Genomic DNA, 17,950 nt, shown 5'->3' on the forward strand with positions numbered 1-17,950 from the left:
TTTATCTCATTTTTTTTAAATACAAAGATTTGAAACCACTAGAGCAAACTGAAAATGCTAAGACTTGCCAAAGTTGGTCAGTGAGTACAGCTTGTTATGTGATCTGTACCACACAAAGCTCTGTGGTCACCACCCAAGCCTTTCCACACCTGGCCCCTGGATGCAGGTACTAGCTCCCTTGGGCCTGGAAACACTTCACCAATTGGCCCTGGTGAAGGGCCTTTCTTTGTTCCTACAGCGATCTGACAGTCTCTGTGCCAGAATGCCTCATTTCCTCTGGATCCAAACTGTGACGCCGAGTGTAGTCCTGTGCCCCCTTCTCCTTCAGATCTGTACTTACTCGCAAAGGATATTCCAGATCTATGATTTCAATGCTTCGTGTATGCTGGACTCCCTGACATTTCTCTCTAGACCAGACTTCCCTCCTGAAGTCCAGGTTTGTATGTCATACCCCTTCAGTGGTAGAGAGGTATCTCACATTGATGAGCTCCATCTGACCTGAGTTCAGTCCTTCTCTGTGATACTACCCCACACCTCCCTCAGTCTGTCCCCTCATCGGCTGCCTTTTCTTTTCCTTTACTTTTAAGTTAAGAAGATCTTTAAACATAAAAGGGAGTGTTACAACTATATACCCAATACCAAGATTCAAGATTTTACCACTCTTGGCTCATCTGTATCCTTTTCTTTTCTTTTTTTTCATTTCAATATTTAAAATTCACTAAGAAGTTTCCACTTTCAATACTTTAAAGCGACTTGAAGACATTATGTCATTCCACCATGGTCCCCAGCACCCCTGCTTTGGTTTTTTTCTTTGCATACATCATTTTCTGACATGTAATATAGTCATTTCATGTTTATAACCCCAACAAAGACAGGGGCTAGATGGTTTTCACTACTTCTCTACCCCAGTGGGTGCTCAATAAGTATCTCAGGATAAGGGGTGCCTCCTGCTGTCCCCATTTATCTGATGAACACTGATGATATTTCAGGTCTCTGCTTCAGCATCACTTCTCCCATGAAGATCTTTCTAGATCTTTCTGTGTTTTTTTTTTTTTTTTTTTTTTTTGAAGATCTTTCTAATACAGGTTTTCCCCTCCACTTCTCACCACAGAACTATTCTATTGCTGTCCCTCTGGGGTCTGCATGTGATTATATTATGGCTGCTAAAAACTCACGCACAGATATTAACACTATATCCTGTGAGTTTCTTCAATGTTGATCTAAATGCTTAAAAATAAATGTGAAGGTTCTTTGAGAATGATTATCCTACAATTTTTTTCAGAAATAAAGAATAAAAATTTGTCATATTCTTTACCAAAAAAGTTGAATAAACTCAACATTTTTCTTTTTTCTACCTTTCTTTTCTTCTTTCATCCTTCCCTGTCTCTCCTCTTTTCCCTTCCTTTTGCTTTTTACTTTATAAGAAGAAGTTAGCACATAAAAATACCAGCGTGAAATGCCAGCTATATACAGTATTAAAAAACAACTTAATTTAAAATCCAGGTTTGGATTTGAATTTACCCTGAACAGGAGAAGTAAGTAGAGTGAAAAAGTAAAAACATGTCAAATAAATTTGCATACCTAGATACTCATATTGATTTCAATACAAGTCCCTGGCAAACAATAAAGCTTATTTCACTTATGCCATTTGCAGAGAAAAACAATTGAGTCTGAACAGATAACAGTTGTATAGAGCACAAAAGTGAGAGGCCCTTTATTTTTTATTTTTATTTTTTGGTTTTTTTTTTTTTGAGAGGCCCTTTAAATTTAAATGTATAAGAGTATTCTCTCAAAAGGCATTAACACATTGCCCTAATAGTGGAGGTAAATGTGGAAATTGCAAATGATTTCTTTTTGCAGCCCTGAATGTTCACTTAGTCTATTTGATTCTAATTTTTTAGTACAAGAATTTTGCCAGTTTTATTATACATTAATAATATTTATTATCTGCTTAAATTTAAGTGTTCTAATATTTCTAACATTTTAAAAATATATTTTCTATTAGACTTATAATAAGCAAGATAATTATTTTAAAAATTATTGATAAAATAAGGGATAAATTTCTCTCTTTACTGCAGACATCTCTCTGTGCCACCATTTACTGGAAAATGCTAATAGACTCTAAGACAAGTCCTGCTTGTGACTGTGTAAATGTGCTGAAATATTAGTGAGGATATGATTTTTCACACTCTGGCCTTTTGATGAAACGCCTTCCCAATACCAGTGTGTCATCTTATCCTACAATTTCACACATCAGCTGCCAGGGCATCTACCCGAGAGCCCAGTTTCACATTGCACTAATGAGTCAACACCTGTTAAGAGTGGAGAAATCTGAACCTTGTTAGTGATTGCGAAGCCTCCTGGGAGTTTGGATGCTGAGCATTGTCATACTCACCGCTGGCGTGTCTGTACTGAGGACCCTGGCAGCAGCTGTGATGAAGTCCCCTACCAGCATTGAGAAGCCAGGCAAACCCAAGGAGAAGAAGCGGGGTGGACAGTGCCTTATAATGGTGTTTAAGATATCCTTAAAAAAGGAAGATAAAAAAACACAACTGTAATTTTCAATAACAAAGCAAGTATACATATGGCCACTGTATGATAATCTGAGGGAACACAGGTCACAGAAATTTTTCAGTAAAAGGGAAACTGGGAGATGAGTTAGTTCAAGGGCTATTGTACCCATTTTACAGATAAAAGAATGGACACTAAGTTGTAAGATGACATGCCCCAAATCTAAATCATGGTGTTGGGACTAGACACTCCTTCTTTTACCTAAAGGTGAGCTCTTTGGACAACCTATAGGAGTGCTGAGGTAGGTATACAAATAAAACCTGCAAACATTTATCATTTCTAGTAGTCTTCAACTTTCAAAAGTTAAAGCACACTGTTACATTAAAAAGTCACAAGTAGGCTAAGAGATGGAAATTTTCACTTTTTGGATAATTCTGTGTTAATCAATTGGAATGAATGGAGAGCAGTAATATTCTAAACTCAGGCAGTTGGGATGGCTCTGGGTACAAGTGTGATCATGATGCAAAAGTGCAAATACAGCAGTTGCCTTTTACATGGTGTGCAGTGTGAATACCATCAACTGCCCAGACACCTGGTGTTCTTGTGACTGGAATGGCCTGTTTGTCCTTGGTGGGTGGGAGGCTAGCCCCTGCCCACCAGCTCTGTTGTGAGGCAGCCACATTCCAGCCTGTGGCAAAGCAGGACTCCACTACTGGGCAGCATTCCTACTACCCACGGCCAGGACACATCTCTGTAACCATCTGTGCAAATGTGTGTGTACATGGGGGATTAGTCAGAAAACCACAAACTTCTTTATGCAGTTCTAGGCCATGCACATTAATCAAACCTACTGACGTACTAGACTTTATATGTCTTGTAGTTATTTAACCTATAGTTAGTCTCAAAAAACAAGCAAGAGGCATAATACAAAAAAAAAAATCTAGTTTCTTTTCTCAGATTTCAGGGTAGCAATTTAAGAAACTCTTTAAAATAATCCTGATTTAATTTGCTTAAGTTAGAGCAAAGTAGTAGCAACATGCCAAATTCTAATATGTTAAGTCCTTTGTAACAAAAATAACCTCATTTCACAACATGCAATCCTGAAAGAGAATTTTTATGTGTTCTCAATACATTTTTTCCCAAGATTTATTTTTTCCCTTACATAGTGGATTCATTTAGTTTCTACAAATTGTGTTGTTTATATCCTTAAAATGACTGTACAATGCTTACTCTTTTAGAGCTCAGATATGGTAAATAGTTTAGCAAGTACTAATTTAAAGTTTTAGCATTTCAGAATTTGTCCTATACCAAAAATAGATAAACAGAGGAAGGAAGGAAGGAAGGAAGGAAGGAAGGAAGGAAGGAAGGAAGGAAGGAAGGAAGGAAGGAAAAAACCTGACCCACACTTCTTCCAGGTTAATGTTTAACCCTACTTTAATCACGTCCTTTGATACACTTTAGGGTCCATATCAGCCAAGGCAAACATTCTAAGGGGCTCAGCAGATGGATGCTGCAGTTTAGAAAGTGTGTAGTAAACTCATGCTCCAAGAGTGGAACAAAAGATCCACCTTTTTCATAATTAAACCTCTGATTAATGCCCTGGGCTCCTCACCACACACCTGTAATTACTCACAGAGGTACGCATTGTGCTGGGCCTTGTCTCGGAATATCAGGCATCAAGCTACCCAGTAGCAGATGGAAACACATTTCTGTTGACATATGCTGCAGTGAAAGGATTCATGCAAACCTGGCCAGCAAGGTAGCAGAATGCCATGCATCTGAAGATTAATAATGCAAACAACCATGATGTTAACTTTGTTATGTTTGTGCTGATTCCATCTGTTGAGATGAGGAACTGAGCTTTGAACTCTGTGGATTTTTAAAAATATTTGGCATATAACTTAAATAAGCCAATTTCACCACTGGAATTTAGAGTTTAACTTTTAAAAAATGCTTTTCTGGGACAAATTTGTGGGAATTATGAACTGAATTCTTTAAGAATCTAGGGCTCGAATTTGTACATGAAATCTATTTTGCTTCACAAAATTTATCTGCATAAAGGTAATGCTCTGTAAATGGGGCATTCACAAAAAATTACTAAGTTCCCATTGATGCTAAAGACAGCAGAAATGCATGGAGCTGAGATAAAGTCCCACACCCCCTGGACCTGGGCCAGTCACTTCAACGGAACCTGTTTCTGTGGGCAAGAAGATTGGAAAGAGAGGGCACAGTAACAGATGGCTAGCCTACCCAACCCTGCCACCCACGTAAGACAGAGCCCTGAGGAGAAGCAGGGCCTGGGTAGTTGTCGCCAGTTACAGTCAGCACTGGGGTAGGGGTAATGTGGGAGTCAAAGAAGGAACTATATGGCCAGTCAGCCAAATTATGGCCATATGCCTGCTTATTTTGCTTATCCACACTGAAATGGAACAACCCAAAGATTCTATCTTTGTGGTAACATGTTAAAATTAGGAATAACTGTGTGGTGCTCAAAAGAGAGCAGCTGCATATTCCCAATAAAGGCACATCCACCAAAGGCTCTACTCATTTCTAGTAGAATCTTTCTTTCACCTTCCCTTCCATACAGTAAGATCACAGCTATGGCTGGAATCTCTGGAAAAATAAAAATCTGGAAACTGTGAAATTTTCCACGCACTTTCCTGGGCTCATATGTAGAGAAGACAGGAAGCTGCTTCCCAAATGTTAATTATTCATGTACGACGTTGTGCCTTTTGCCATATCCATGTCCAAAGTGAGCATTATTTGTCTTTTTTTGAAAGCAACTCACTTTTTTTTTAACTTAAATAAGATTATTCCAGAAAACTAGTATCCTACATCACAAATAAAAAATAAGCCTTATTTTTTTATGTATTTCTAATACAATTATGGTAAAGCAAGGCTACCAAATTTCTGTTAAATAGCACTGACAGAGGCTCCCCTTGTCATAAAGGGGAGCTTGATCCTCAGCGTGGTGTAAAAGCTCTGTCCCTGCTCCAGCTGGCCTACCTAAGAGTCTCAAGGACCAGTGAAGGTGAAGAAAAAGGCTGTCGTTCTTACTGGGTGACTGGATGCTATTCAGTGAAACCTGCATTTTTGTGACCACGAGGGGGAAATGCTCCTGAACACAAACCCTGCATGATGAAAAGAGATCTAGGACTGGGGCCTTGTGGCTTAGGTTCAAGGCCTAGTGTATTTGACTATGGGCTGATCATATCATGCTTAGGGCTTCATGCTTCTCTTCCAAGAAAGATGGATACAAAGTCATATCTGAAGTATATATGTAAACACATGCCCTTCTAAACTGAAAAGGGCCATCAGAAATAAATACAGTAACAATTTTTTTTTTCCAAAAAGGTAAGGACTCTGAAGGATTTTACTTTCTAGAATTTACTTTGTAGATTTACTTCGTAGAATTCAGTGCTGATATTCAGAAAGAGCAAAAGATTCAAAGGTGGCATAAATAAGCCTCTCAGATTACATTATTTCAGATATTAAAAAACTCTAGAAATTAATACTCTCAAATAACATTCTTAGCAAAGCATTCTAGCAATTAGCTATAATGTATATAGAATTTCTACGGCAAATAATAAAATAAAAATAGGAAAATGATATTTTTAGATTTTCTAGCTTTCATTCTAGAAGAATTTATAGAATTTATAGGAGTTACAGAATTTACCCAAAACAAGTGAATCTGGTAGCAAAAATTAGTTTCTTTTCCCACACTCTAAACAGGCTAAAAACAATTAAGTAAAACAATAAGTCCAATGAAAAATGGACTCTAAAACAGGAATCAAGTTTATTCTTGAAAATTGACCAGTATGAAGCACAGACAAAACTCTTTTACATGTTTTTGCTCAAAGGAAATAAACTTCATTCTGCAATATACTGCAATATAGCAAACAGACCACCAAAGTAGTATTCTTCTCCTGTTTTTGGTTAAAAGTCCACATGCATTGTACACATTGAGTGCGAAAGTGGATTGTAAGATGATAATTGTGAGTTTGCAGCTTATCAAAAGATTCCGGCTTATGAGAAAGTAACTGGCGAGAACATCTGCCTCTTATCACTGATCTTACAAAAAATCAGGTAATTCAAATAGAGGCGTGTTGTTTCCTCTCCTCCAAAGCACCGTTCTATAAACACAAACCACATTCAGCCTGGTAAATGAATCGCTTTAATTGAATGCTATGTACACAGTAACTGGAAAAACCGTAAGTGATAAGAAAAACATATGGTGATGGCAATAGAAATTGGTTTATTCATTTTGCATAGTGTTGTTTCTTTAGTTCTCTTATAATTGACCTTTAGAACGATAAATGTGTAAAATAATTTTGTTTATTATGGCTCCAAACCTTCCAACAATTACACAAAATGAAAATTTAAAAGGAAGGATTCATTCTGGAAGCATTTCCATTGTCTACATAATTGCACAGCTATAATTTAGTGCTCGTGTTGTTATGGAAAATAAAAAAAGGGCCATTACAGGCCATTTCAATTCAAAATATTGCACAGTGGTGTCAAAAATGGGGGAAAATGTTCACTTTAAAGCAGTTTAAAATGGATTAACCCTGTAAACAAAAACATTTCAATATAGTATTCTATGAAACACAAATGTTCAAGAAGTAGCCATCATTCAAATGGAATTAGAAATGTTGCAACTGTACTTTCACACCAATTACATATATATTATTCACTTAATATTTGCTCACGGCCCAGCAGATGATGGTTGTAACACAATAGCCGACCATCTGTCTCCTTGCCTTTCCTCAGCGGACTCGTGCCTGCTCCTCAGGAGCAAACAGATCCGGTTATTCCACCTAAAGTCACACAGACCTTCCAGGAGGCCAAAGAGAATTGTTAAGAAATAAAATTCATGTATAGAAAAAAATCACTAATCTCCTTCTTTTTTACTTTAAGAAAAATAAAATGCTACATAATGAATAATTTCACTATTTTTCAAAGATACCTGCCTTTTATCTAGAAAAATCTAGAGGGAGCTCTTTTGTTTGGTAACAGGCATAATGTTCAGATCTAGTTATCTCATTAATCTGGTTAATGAAAAGGTTCAACTCATTTCACACCCAAATAGAATTACTAATTATCAAAATATTTGAATGCAAAAGGATACTTTTAACACTAACCCTGGATATAATTTAAACTTTAACAATTAAAAAGGCAGCTACAAACCTGCAGTACCTTGAGGACATATCTGAAGTATCAATTATCTATTAGCCAGCTCAGAAATGCCGAGTGACAAAAAAAATTTTAGTTACTGGAAGAACAGATCCCTCAAAGTCCCAAGGCCTTGGCCCCTTTCTTCAGCTAGTAGGTCTCTGTGTCTTCAGCTCTGTGCAAAAGACACCCTTTACATACCATACTTGCTACCTGGCCTCTTCATTCTCTACATTGGTTCAGATAGGACTTTTTACGTATAAAAATAAAGTGGTTATTATTATTCTGGCCTTTAAAAGAATCTCAGCAGATCATGTCATGAGCACTGTGCTTCTGGAAAAGTCACTGAAAATAAAAACACAGCAGAAGAAAGCTAAAAATTCCTTTCAAGATCTGAGTCAAAGAATATGCTACATGTTATCCATTAAAAGGGCCAAATATGGTTATGATCTGTTTGGAGAAAAAGCAGAGGTTTTTGTAAATGTTGGACAAATGTGACCTCTCTGGGTGTAACTATGTTACCAAGGCCAGAAGAAATATGACAGGACAGAGTAATTGGGTCAGAGTAATTGGGTTCTGTAGCTAGAAAAACAAAGTCCCCTAGTACTTCTCACCATGAAATATGCTATCGAGAAGACACTGAGCTTCCCTGACAGCAGGATGCAAAGGTAAAAGGGAGTGAGAAACCTAAAATGAACTTCTGATGGCCACAGGAACTCCTATGGCCATTTGCATGGAATCAGGATTTCAGGAGTAACCAAACATCAGGCAGGTGGCAGAGAAAGTCACTGCAACCCTCAGCCCTGAAGAGAGCCTTGAATACTTTTATGATTGCTTGTAGTTAATCCTGCATCTGTGAGGAAAAATTCTGCTAGCTTTCAAACGGAGAGACTGTCTGCTTCAGGAAAAATGGGGGACTGACTGGTTGATTAACTGATTTTAAGAAACATTATATGAATTTTATTTTATATTGAAGTTGGTATGTGACCAGGTTGTCTTGATTGCTTCTCTTTCTTATCTGTAAGAGTGTTATTGAGAGTGCTAAATACTAACCACTAGACCACCAGGGAGAGCTTTATTGAGATATAATTTACATGTAATAAAATTCACCCTTTAAAGTGTACAACTCAGGGGCTCCTGGGTGGCTTAGTTGGTTAAGCATCTGCCTTTGGCTCAGGTCATGATTCCGGGGTCCTGGTATCAAGTCCCATATCAGGCTCCCTGCTCAAGTCCCATATCGGGAGCCTGCTTCTCCCTCTGCTCATGTCCTCTGTTTCCTTCTTTCTTTTATTTTCTTTTTTCTTTCTTTCTTCCTTTCTTTTTCTCTTTCTCTCTCAAGTAAAAAACATTTTAAAGTGTACAACTCAGTCGTTTTCAGTAGATTCATAAAATTGTGCACTATCACCACTAATTTAAAACTACCTTCATCTCTCCAAAACGAAAACCCTCTACCCATTAGCAGTCATTCTCCATTCCTGCCCACCAGTCAGCCACTCACCTATTTTTCTGTCTCTGTGGATATGCCTGCCCTGGGCTTTTCAGAATACAGACTCATACACTATGTGGTATTTTTTCTACCTGGCTTTCACTTGGCAGGTTTTTCACAGTTCATCCATGTTGCAGCATGTAGCAATACTTTATTCCTTTTTATGGCCCAGTAATATTCCACTGTGCTGATACACTACATTTTGTTTATCCTTTCATCTGCTGATGGACATTTGGGTTGTTTTCACTTTTGGTGATTGTGAATAGTGCTACTATGAAAATCTGTGCACCAATTTTCATTTGAATACTTACTGTCAATACTTCTGAGTATATACCTAGGAATGGAATTGCTGGTTCATATGGTGCTTCTACGTTTTAACTTTGGAGGAAGTAACAAACTGTTTTCCATTGCAGCTTTACCACTTCACATTCTTACCAGTAACATATGAAGGGTTCCAATTCCTCCACTTCTTCGACATTTATTTTTTGTATTTTTTAAAAAGTATGATACCCATTCTAGTGAGTGTGAAGTGGTATCTCTCTATAGCTTTGTTTTTTTTTATTTCCCTGGTGACTAATGGTGCTGAACATCTTTTCCCATGCTTGATGGCCATTATATCTTCTTTGGAAAAATGTCTAAATTTTTCATCTATTGTCTTTTGGCTACTGAGTTATAATACTTCATGTATTATGGGCACTAGACTCTTCTCAGATACAGGATTTGCAAATATATTCTACTATTTTGTGGGTTGTCTTTCACTTGTTTGATAGTGTCCTCTGGTGTAGAAAAATTTTTAATTTTCATGAAGTGTACTTTTAGCATTTTTTTCTTTTGTTGCTTGTGCTTTTGATGGCAAATCTAATAATTTCTTCTAAGAGTTTTATAGTTTTAGTTCATACATTTAGGTCTATTGGTCCATTTTACATTAATATATTTGATCCATTTTGTGTTAGTGTCTTTTGTGTTAATGGTGTGAAGGAGGAATCCAACTGCATACTTTTGCACAAGTATATTCAGTTGTCTGAGTACCGCTTGTTGAAGAGATTATTCTTCTCGCACTTAACCATCTTGGCCACCTTGTCAGAAATCTGTTGACCAGAGATATATGAGTTTATTTCTGGACTCTCAATTCTATTCCATTCATCTATATATCCACATTTTTACTAGCACCAACACCATTTTGATTACAGTAGCTTTGTGGTGAATTTTGAAAACAACCGTGAATCCTCTAGCTTTGTTCTTTTTCAAGATTGTCTTAGCTATGAGATTTCTTGTAATTGCCTAAAAATTTTAGGATAAGCTTTTCCATTTCTGGAAGAAAGGCCACTGGAATTTTCATAAGGATCCTACTGAATTTACAAATCAGTTTGGGGAATATTGTTATCTTAACAATATTAAGTATTCCAATTCAGGGATATGGGACATTTTCCCATTTATTTTAGTCTTCTTTAATTTCTTACAGCAATGTTTTATAGTTTTTAGTATATCTCTTTCATTTCCTAAGTTAAATTTATTACTAAATCATTTTGTTCACTCTGATACTACTGTAAATTAAACTGTCTTAATTTTATTTTCATATTGTCCATTGTAGTATTCAGAAACACAGTTAATTTTGTATACAGATTCGGTATCCTGCAACTTTGCTGGATTCATGTTTTCATTCTAACAGGAGTTTTTTTGTGATTGTGGGAATTCCTTAGGGTTTTCTATACAAGATTATATTATCTGTGACTATAGAGAACTTTCCTTCTTGCTTTCCAGTTTGGATGCCATTTATCTCATTTCCTTACCTAACTGCCCTGGCTGTAATCTCCAGGACACCACTGAATATAAAGCTGTGAGAGTGAACATGTTTCTTCATCTTAGAGAGAATGTGGAGGTTTAAAATGGAAAGGCCTGTTGTTTCTGGGGTGGGGAAAAAGCCAGAGCCTATGACATGGCATTCAGCCTGTTCTCAAAATATTTTTGGAGCTTAGCAAATTAGCATAAGGATGCTCAGGGTATTCGGAGATCAGATGCTCTGAGAAAGAACTTACCCTCTGTCATATGAATTGAGTTATTCTCTCACCTCTAAATCCTCAGCAACATGAACGAAATTAAAGCCCCTTTTACTCTGACCAACAATACCCTGCTTGCAGGCCATGGATCAGGAGGAGCTGCAGTCACATGTGTTTCTTTTTTTAAAAAAGATTACATATTTATTTATTCATGAGAGACACACACAGAGAGAGAGGCAGAGACACAGGCAGAGGGAGAAGCAGGCTCCATGCAAGGAGCCCGATGTGGGACTCAATCCCAGAACTCCAGGATCATGCCCTGAGCCGAAGGTAGGTGCTAAACCGCTGAGCCACCCAGGTGTCCCTTATGTGTGTTTCTTATAATGGGCATTTCACAGCTCACTGGGGGAGACTACCACAGAGATGGCAAACCCATCAGGAAATTCCGGCACATTTATGATTCCGTAAGATGAAAAAAACTGTTGGAGGGTCGTAAAGAGACGTGACTTAGCAGCTGCAGCAATCATACCTTGAAGACACCATGGCCTGACTATGTAATGACTGTGTTAGTTGTGACCCTGATAGCCTCCAATCTACAACATTACAGTTTGTACAACAGGCTGGTTTAATGAGGTTGATGCAGATGCTCAGAGCAGTTATTAACTCCTGACAATGGGACTTCAGCAAATGAGGCCTTCAATAAGTTGCTGCTGGTGAGTGATGACAGTGAAAGTGTCAAGGCTGCAGCAGACTCCTGTGTGCACAAAGGATGCTTAGATTGCTGGAGATAGGTGCAGCACTCTGAAATGGGACCAAAGCTAGTAGACAATGCTGGGGGACAAGTAGACGCAGAAAGGCATTTGTATACACCCCAAGAATTTATAAGGGCCTAGGAGCAGGATGGATGAGGTGAGATAGGAGGATATTCAGGATATTCTGAGGCAGACAGCTCAAGTCTCTCCACTGGCTCTTCCTCCCCATTCTTCCATAGCTTTCACGATGTTCTGGCACAGAAGCATAGGCAAAGAGTCACTGCCTTCACAGATTACAGATTAGAAATGCACTTATGGAGCATAATCATGCAAGTAATACCATTAATGTAGGAATTACCGCAATGACAGCAACATGCCCTCCTAGAATTAATATAGGTCCTACAGCCACAGGCAGCATACTGTTCATCCTGTTTCAGGAACGCATCACCTAGAAATATATTTTCCTGAGAATATTAGTAAGAAATTCTTGGACGAAACCATAGGCTTAATATACTCAGGTGCTGCCTAATGCCATGGCTGCAAGGTGCAGTGAGGTTCAGTCAATATTGCCAATGACACCAAGCAGAACACTCATGTCACTCTTGGGCTGGAATCCAAGTTAGGGTCTGACCGCACACTTGTATTACTTTAGAATAAAGTACAGAAATTAAGTAGGGAAAATGTCTCTCTACTGAATTTGGGTAACAAGGATATTTAGTGTATCCCCTTGGAATCTTGAAAACCTAGAGAAGAAAGATCTAAGAGAGCATCATTCAGTGTTTTCACTGACACACATGGAGTGGGAGATCAATGAAGGCCAGAAATTGTCCAAAGGTCTGGACACAAATCCAAGCATGTTCCCCTTCCTTAGGAAGAGAAAATGTTAATGCAGGGTCAGTGAAGCACCATTTGACATTTGTGAGTAACGGGCCTCATATGTAGAGCCAGAGCATTATTCTAAGGATGTTACTTAAGTCTGAAATACAAATTATTCTTTCATCCCATTCACTCTGCCGAATAATCATTTATAAATGCAAATAACACTTTTTAGAGCTATACTTTCAAGTGAAGTCAATAAATGCTCTGGTTTAAAAATGTGCTTCCAAAATATACACATATCAGTCTCACAGGAATATTAACAAATGAGGGCACTAGATCATAAAAGGCTATCTTCTAAATAGAAATGAGCCTCCAGCCAAAATATTCTTAGGAAACTGCTAGATGAAAATTAAAGTTGTGTGTGTACATATGTGTACACTTGTGCATGTGCATGAAGCACAGGCACTGTATGCCTAGGGGTGGTAGTTAGAACAATTCTATGGAAAAACACCAAGAAATCTCCCAGAATTCCAAAAAGAAACCAGGATTCCTACTTTTCCCTCAAAAGGAATACTAGAAAACCCACATCATTGTGGATTCTGTGTTCATTTAATGCTGCTATAAGACTTAGAGCTTAGGATGCTGTTAAAGACAAGTGTCTGGTGCACTTAAAAGTGTTTTTTTCTCCTTTGCTGAAATCAAGAAGCCTGGTTGTCAGGTATGGATGAAAGTGTGCTGCTTGGTGGCATGGAGTCCTTCAGACTCTTTGCTAGGCCATAACCAGGAAAAGGGTAAGAGGAAAGTCTCTTCCTGTTGCAGCCTCGCCTGTCTTCTGGAAAAGAAATATACTTTGGAATGTGATTATTATATCTTCTTTTCATTCTAGGATAATATAAAATGCATGCTCTCTATTTTGTTTCCTTGTAAGTAAAATTACTCCACTGGCTGTGGGAACAAAATCAAAGCTCCATATTTTTCCATATTTTATGTTATGTAAAAAAAAAAAAGAAAAGAAAGAGGGGCTATGTGCTGGTCATTCGATTCTAGGACTCTACAAACGCATCTTACCAACGTTAGATGGCCATCTAGAATGATATGGAGAGCAGTTCCAACAGATAACATTTTTAGTTTCATTTTGTGCAGAAGACTTACATGTTCTTCTTTTTGTAATGTAATATGTGTCTGGATAATGAGCTCCCAAGAACAGCTTAAATCAAAGAGACAATTCCCAAAGGGAGCTAGCTCTGTCAACCCACTTCTGAGGAAACCTCAGGCTAGAACCACTAAGAAAGTGACAGTTTTGGCAAACCTGAGGCATTCCCTAGCCTGCCTGTTCCTGTGATGGAGAACAGAGTGGATGTGAATCCCACCACAGGAAGACGAAAGAGGTAAAGGTAAGGAATTAGACCATCTAGAATAATTAAATGAGCTCTGACAGGTCAACAAGTGGCTTGCTGCTTCAAATTCTAGGAATATCTGTTTAACATTTTGGTTTCTGATCTACATACAATAAAATTCACCTATGGGGATTAAAAAGCACTTTCTTTACACAAAGTTGCTTTCAGGCAGATGTCAGAGAGAAGGAGGAAGAAGGAAGAGAAAGGATTTGGATATAAGACTCCTAAAAGATACCATTACTTTGCTCTCTGACCTTGGTAGGTACATGGCCTCCTGAGCAACAATTTCTTCATCTGTAAGATGGGAAAGAAAATGCAACATACTCCATAGTGCTCTTACAAAAGGTGACAGAGACTGACTGGAAAGCATTTTGTAAATTCCAAAGCCTCATACATCATTGTTTATATTAAGTTACAGCAGGATTTTTAATTACAATCTTATTAAAATATTAATTTTTCTAGGGCCACCTGAAAAAGAAGACTCGAAACAGATCTGATTTCAAATCCGCTCATTAGGGTTCCTGGGTGGCTCGATCAGTTAAGCATCCAACCCTTCATTTCAGCTCAACTCATGATGTCAGGGTTGTGAGATCAAGCCCTGTGTCAGGCTACATGCTGGACTGGACATGGAACCTGCTTAAGAGTCTCTTTTTCCCTCTCCCTCTGCCCCTCCCCTGCTCACACTCTCTCCTAAATAAATAAATAAATAAATGAAAGTGCTTTTGCTTTAAAAAAAAAAATCCACTAATTAAAAAAGAGTCCAAAATGAAAGCCACATCATTTTGATAATCTCCTACAAAAACATTCCACAGTAAGTTGACAAAGTTCTTGAGTGCTAACTCGGTTGCAGGTACCATGTCATTACTGTAAGGGGAATGATGTGGAATAAAGCATGACCCCTACCTTCCAGCAAAGACCCCTCAGGTGTAGAGGACAGCTCTGCATAGCCTTGAGTGAGGGCAGGCCAAGAGCAGAGAGCTCCTGGAGAGGCATAGCCCAGCACTCATGAGAACCCAGGAGGGAAGCAGAGAGGTGACACAAAGGCCCTGATCTTGAAAGAAGGACCATGCTGCACACATTCATGGCAAGACTCCGATCAGGGGAGGAGGGGTAAGGTAGGTATTTTATTTTAATGTCTTACTACTAAAAGGTTCTCTTCTAAAATTTCTCTAGCCCACAAATACCTACCAAAGAATATTTTTCCAAGGAAGAACAAAAGAAAAACAGTTGTTTATTGTTTCTTCAAAAAACAATGTTCTCTCTAAAATGTGTTCCAGTAAATAGCATTAATAGCTGAACAGTCTGCAATTACCACACTCCCACTTATTGTTATGTATTAAAAAGGAATCAACAGACAAAAAGAGATTATTCCCCACAAGGAGAGCATTCTCTCACAGAAACAAAACTTGCAATTTAGAATGCTTTTCTTGATGTTATTTCCTTGTATCCAAATCTATCCTTTATGGGTTATAAACCACAGTCATGATTTAAAGTCTCTTATATTCAAAAATCAATCCTTTCCACACAGGAGTTAAGGCACACCCCTCCTCAAGTAAAAGTTAGAGTTTGCCATGCTTCTAGAAGTCACCTCTGTCTCTCAGTTCTTCTCTACCTGAAGAAAAATGTGAATTTTCTTAAAATCTTCATAGAATTCTAAATGGGAAAAGAAGCTCTTGCATGTCAAAAAGTGATTTTCCAAACAACAGGGGAATCCCTTCTGCGGTAACCCTACTAGTACCTACCGAAGGCCTACTGCTCATTTTCCCAGGGCCCTAAAGAGAGCCAGTACAACCCCATTTCACAGAACAAGTAGCTCAGGCCAGGGGAGGTTATGTGGCCTCAAAAATTGCTGACTCAAGCAAACAGCAACTTCAGCACAAAGCCAGGGCTCAAAGTCTGGAGTGGATGGCCTTTTTGCCTAGGCTGCCAGGAGGCAGCCAGACCAGCGGCCATAGACACACACGATAGAGCTTGAGAGGCTTACAAACCCCCAATCACTGGCCATGTCTGAACAGAACAACTGGCTAGAAAGTGCCTGTGATGGTGAGCTGGAGTCTACCATCAGTCCCCACTCTGGAGGTAAGACAGCCTGATCTGTCTCTGCTCACAGGCAGGACTCCAGACATTTGAAGGAAGCAATGATCTGTGCCTGTGTGCCAACTCCTCGCCATGCAAGCTGTTCTCTTGCCATCCTTCTTCCTCTCAGCCACTCAGCAGCATGCATGCAGTGTGCAGGCGGAGCACAGCCACCCTGAGCCCCTCTTCACTTCCCCTCACACTTGCAGTGCCTTAGGCTCTGTCCACAGATTTGGCTTCTGACAAAATGCACCTCAGCTATTTGTCATGTTAACTCTGAATTAGTGTGATCACTCCATGCTTGAGTTCTTAAATTGCTTCTCCTTTTTAAAAATAAATTGGGCCATATGAAATTGAACCCCCCCCCTTTTAAGAACAGTCCACTACTGGCAATTTTCATTATGTTCAACCTAAAACATTTGCCTCTCTTTCATCTCCCTAGCTAAATTTTTGTAGGGTTTAATTTCCTTGGTTAGGTTCAGAGAACTAGTCTTTCATACTTGTTTTGATTGCTGGGTTTTGTCATTTAGTCTGGTGTCATCTGCCCAGGTACTATTCTAGGGCAGGGTTCCTCAACCACAGCACTACTGACACTGAACTGTAAAATCTTTGCTGTGGTCCTATACATTGCAGGATGTATAACAACATTCCTGGCCTCTACCCACTAGATGCCAGCACACCCTCTCCCCTCTTGTGACAACCAAAGTATCTCCAGCCATTGCCCAGGGTCCCCAGAGGGGAGGGGGCGCCAAACACCCCTGCCAGCCTGGGAATCAGTGTTCTAGGGTAACAATGATGGCTAGATCACCTCTATAGAAAGACAAAAGTTCATGTCAGCTCTGAAATTGATCATTGGAGCCAAAGCCTCAAGCAGAATGGTTTGGCTAAGTTACTTGGTCATCTATTCTTCCCCATGATGCCACATGGGTTTGAGGAGGCTGACCTTTTTTTTCCCTGATAGTTTTGATCAATTGACATATTTATTGAGTGCCTTTTCTGTCTGGGAAAAGACAGGATGCACTCCAGGGATTCTATAAAGAAGATTCTGGTTACTTGGGCCTTGTTAGAGGCCACTGTAGGGTTTTCTTCCAAAGAGACTCGGCACAAAAGAACATTTTTTTCTACTGAAAGATGTAGGTCAGCTTATACACTTTACCATATGGTAACAGTTTAGTAAAGACAAAATCTTTCAATTTTCCACATATATTGAGTTGCTATTATATTGCATTCTTATGCTTTATTTCATGTAGCATATGCTTATTAAACACGTATGGCTAAGTTCATATTTAAATTCATAATTCAGGGCACCTGGGTGGCTCAGTGGTCCTCCTCAGAGGGTCTGCCTTTGGTTTGGGTCATGACCCTGGGGTCTTGGGATCAAGTCCCACATTGGGCTTCTCACAGGGAGCCTGCTTCTCCCTCTGCCTGTGTCTCTGCCTCTCTGTGTCTCTCATGAATAAATAAAATCTTAAAAAAATAAATTCATAATTCATATTCTTCACTGATAATGTCATTTGAAAGAAAGCCTTTATGCCTTTAACTCCAAAAAGGAAATCAAACAAAATTCAAGTTTCTGGCCTCAGGTAAACCTTTCCCTCTCCAGGTCAGCCTCCCCTGCTATCATCTTACCTTTCTAAATCTGTGAAACAAGTTCACTGCACACATGTTAAATCTCCTAACTGAAGCGTCTACCATCTGTTACCTTCTACATGTTTCTATTTTCCTTATTTAGGTGTATGA

At 38.8% G+C, this 17,950-nt stretch overlaps 1 protein-coding gene across 3 annotated transcripts in view; it reads right to left on the reverse strand.

Moving 5' to 3' along the window:
- Positions 1-17,950, reverse strand: part of RALGAPA2 (Ral GTPase activating protein catalytic subunit alpha 2) — a 316,059-nt gene that overhangs the window by 143,395 nt on the left and 154,714 nt on the right. For all 3 annotated transcript variants that reach the window (XM_055345530.1, XM_055345537.1, XM_055345523.1), the window contains exon 24: positions 2,396-2,524. In XM_055345530.1, coding sequence (XP_055201505.1) covers positions 2,396-2,524 — 129 coding nt within the window. The remainder of the gene's footprint in view (positions 1-2,395; positions 2,525-17,950) is intronic.

Source organism: Nyctereutes procyonoides, unplaced genomic scaffold (assembly GCF_905146905.1).
Source record: "Nyctereutes procyonoides isolate TBG_1078 unplaced genomic scaffold, NYPRO_anot_genome, whole genome shotgun sequence".
In the NCBI taxonomy this organism is placed as follows: domain Eukaryota; kingdom Metazoa; phylum Chordata; class Mammalia; order Carnivora; family Canidae; genus Nyctereutes; species Nyctereutes procyonoides.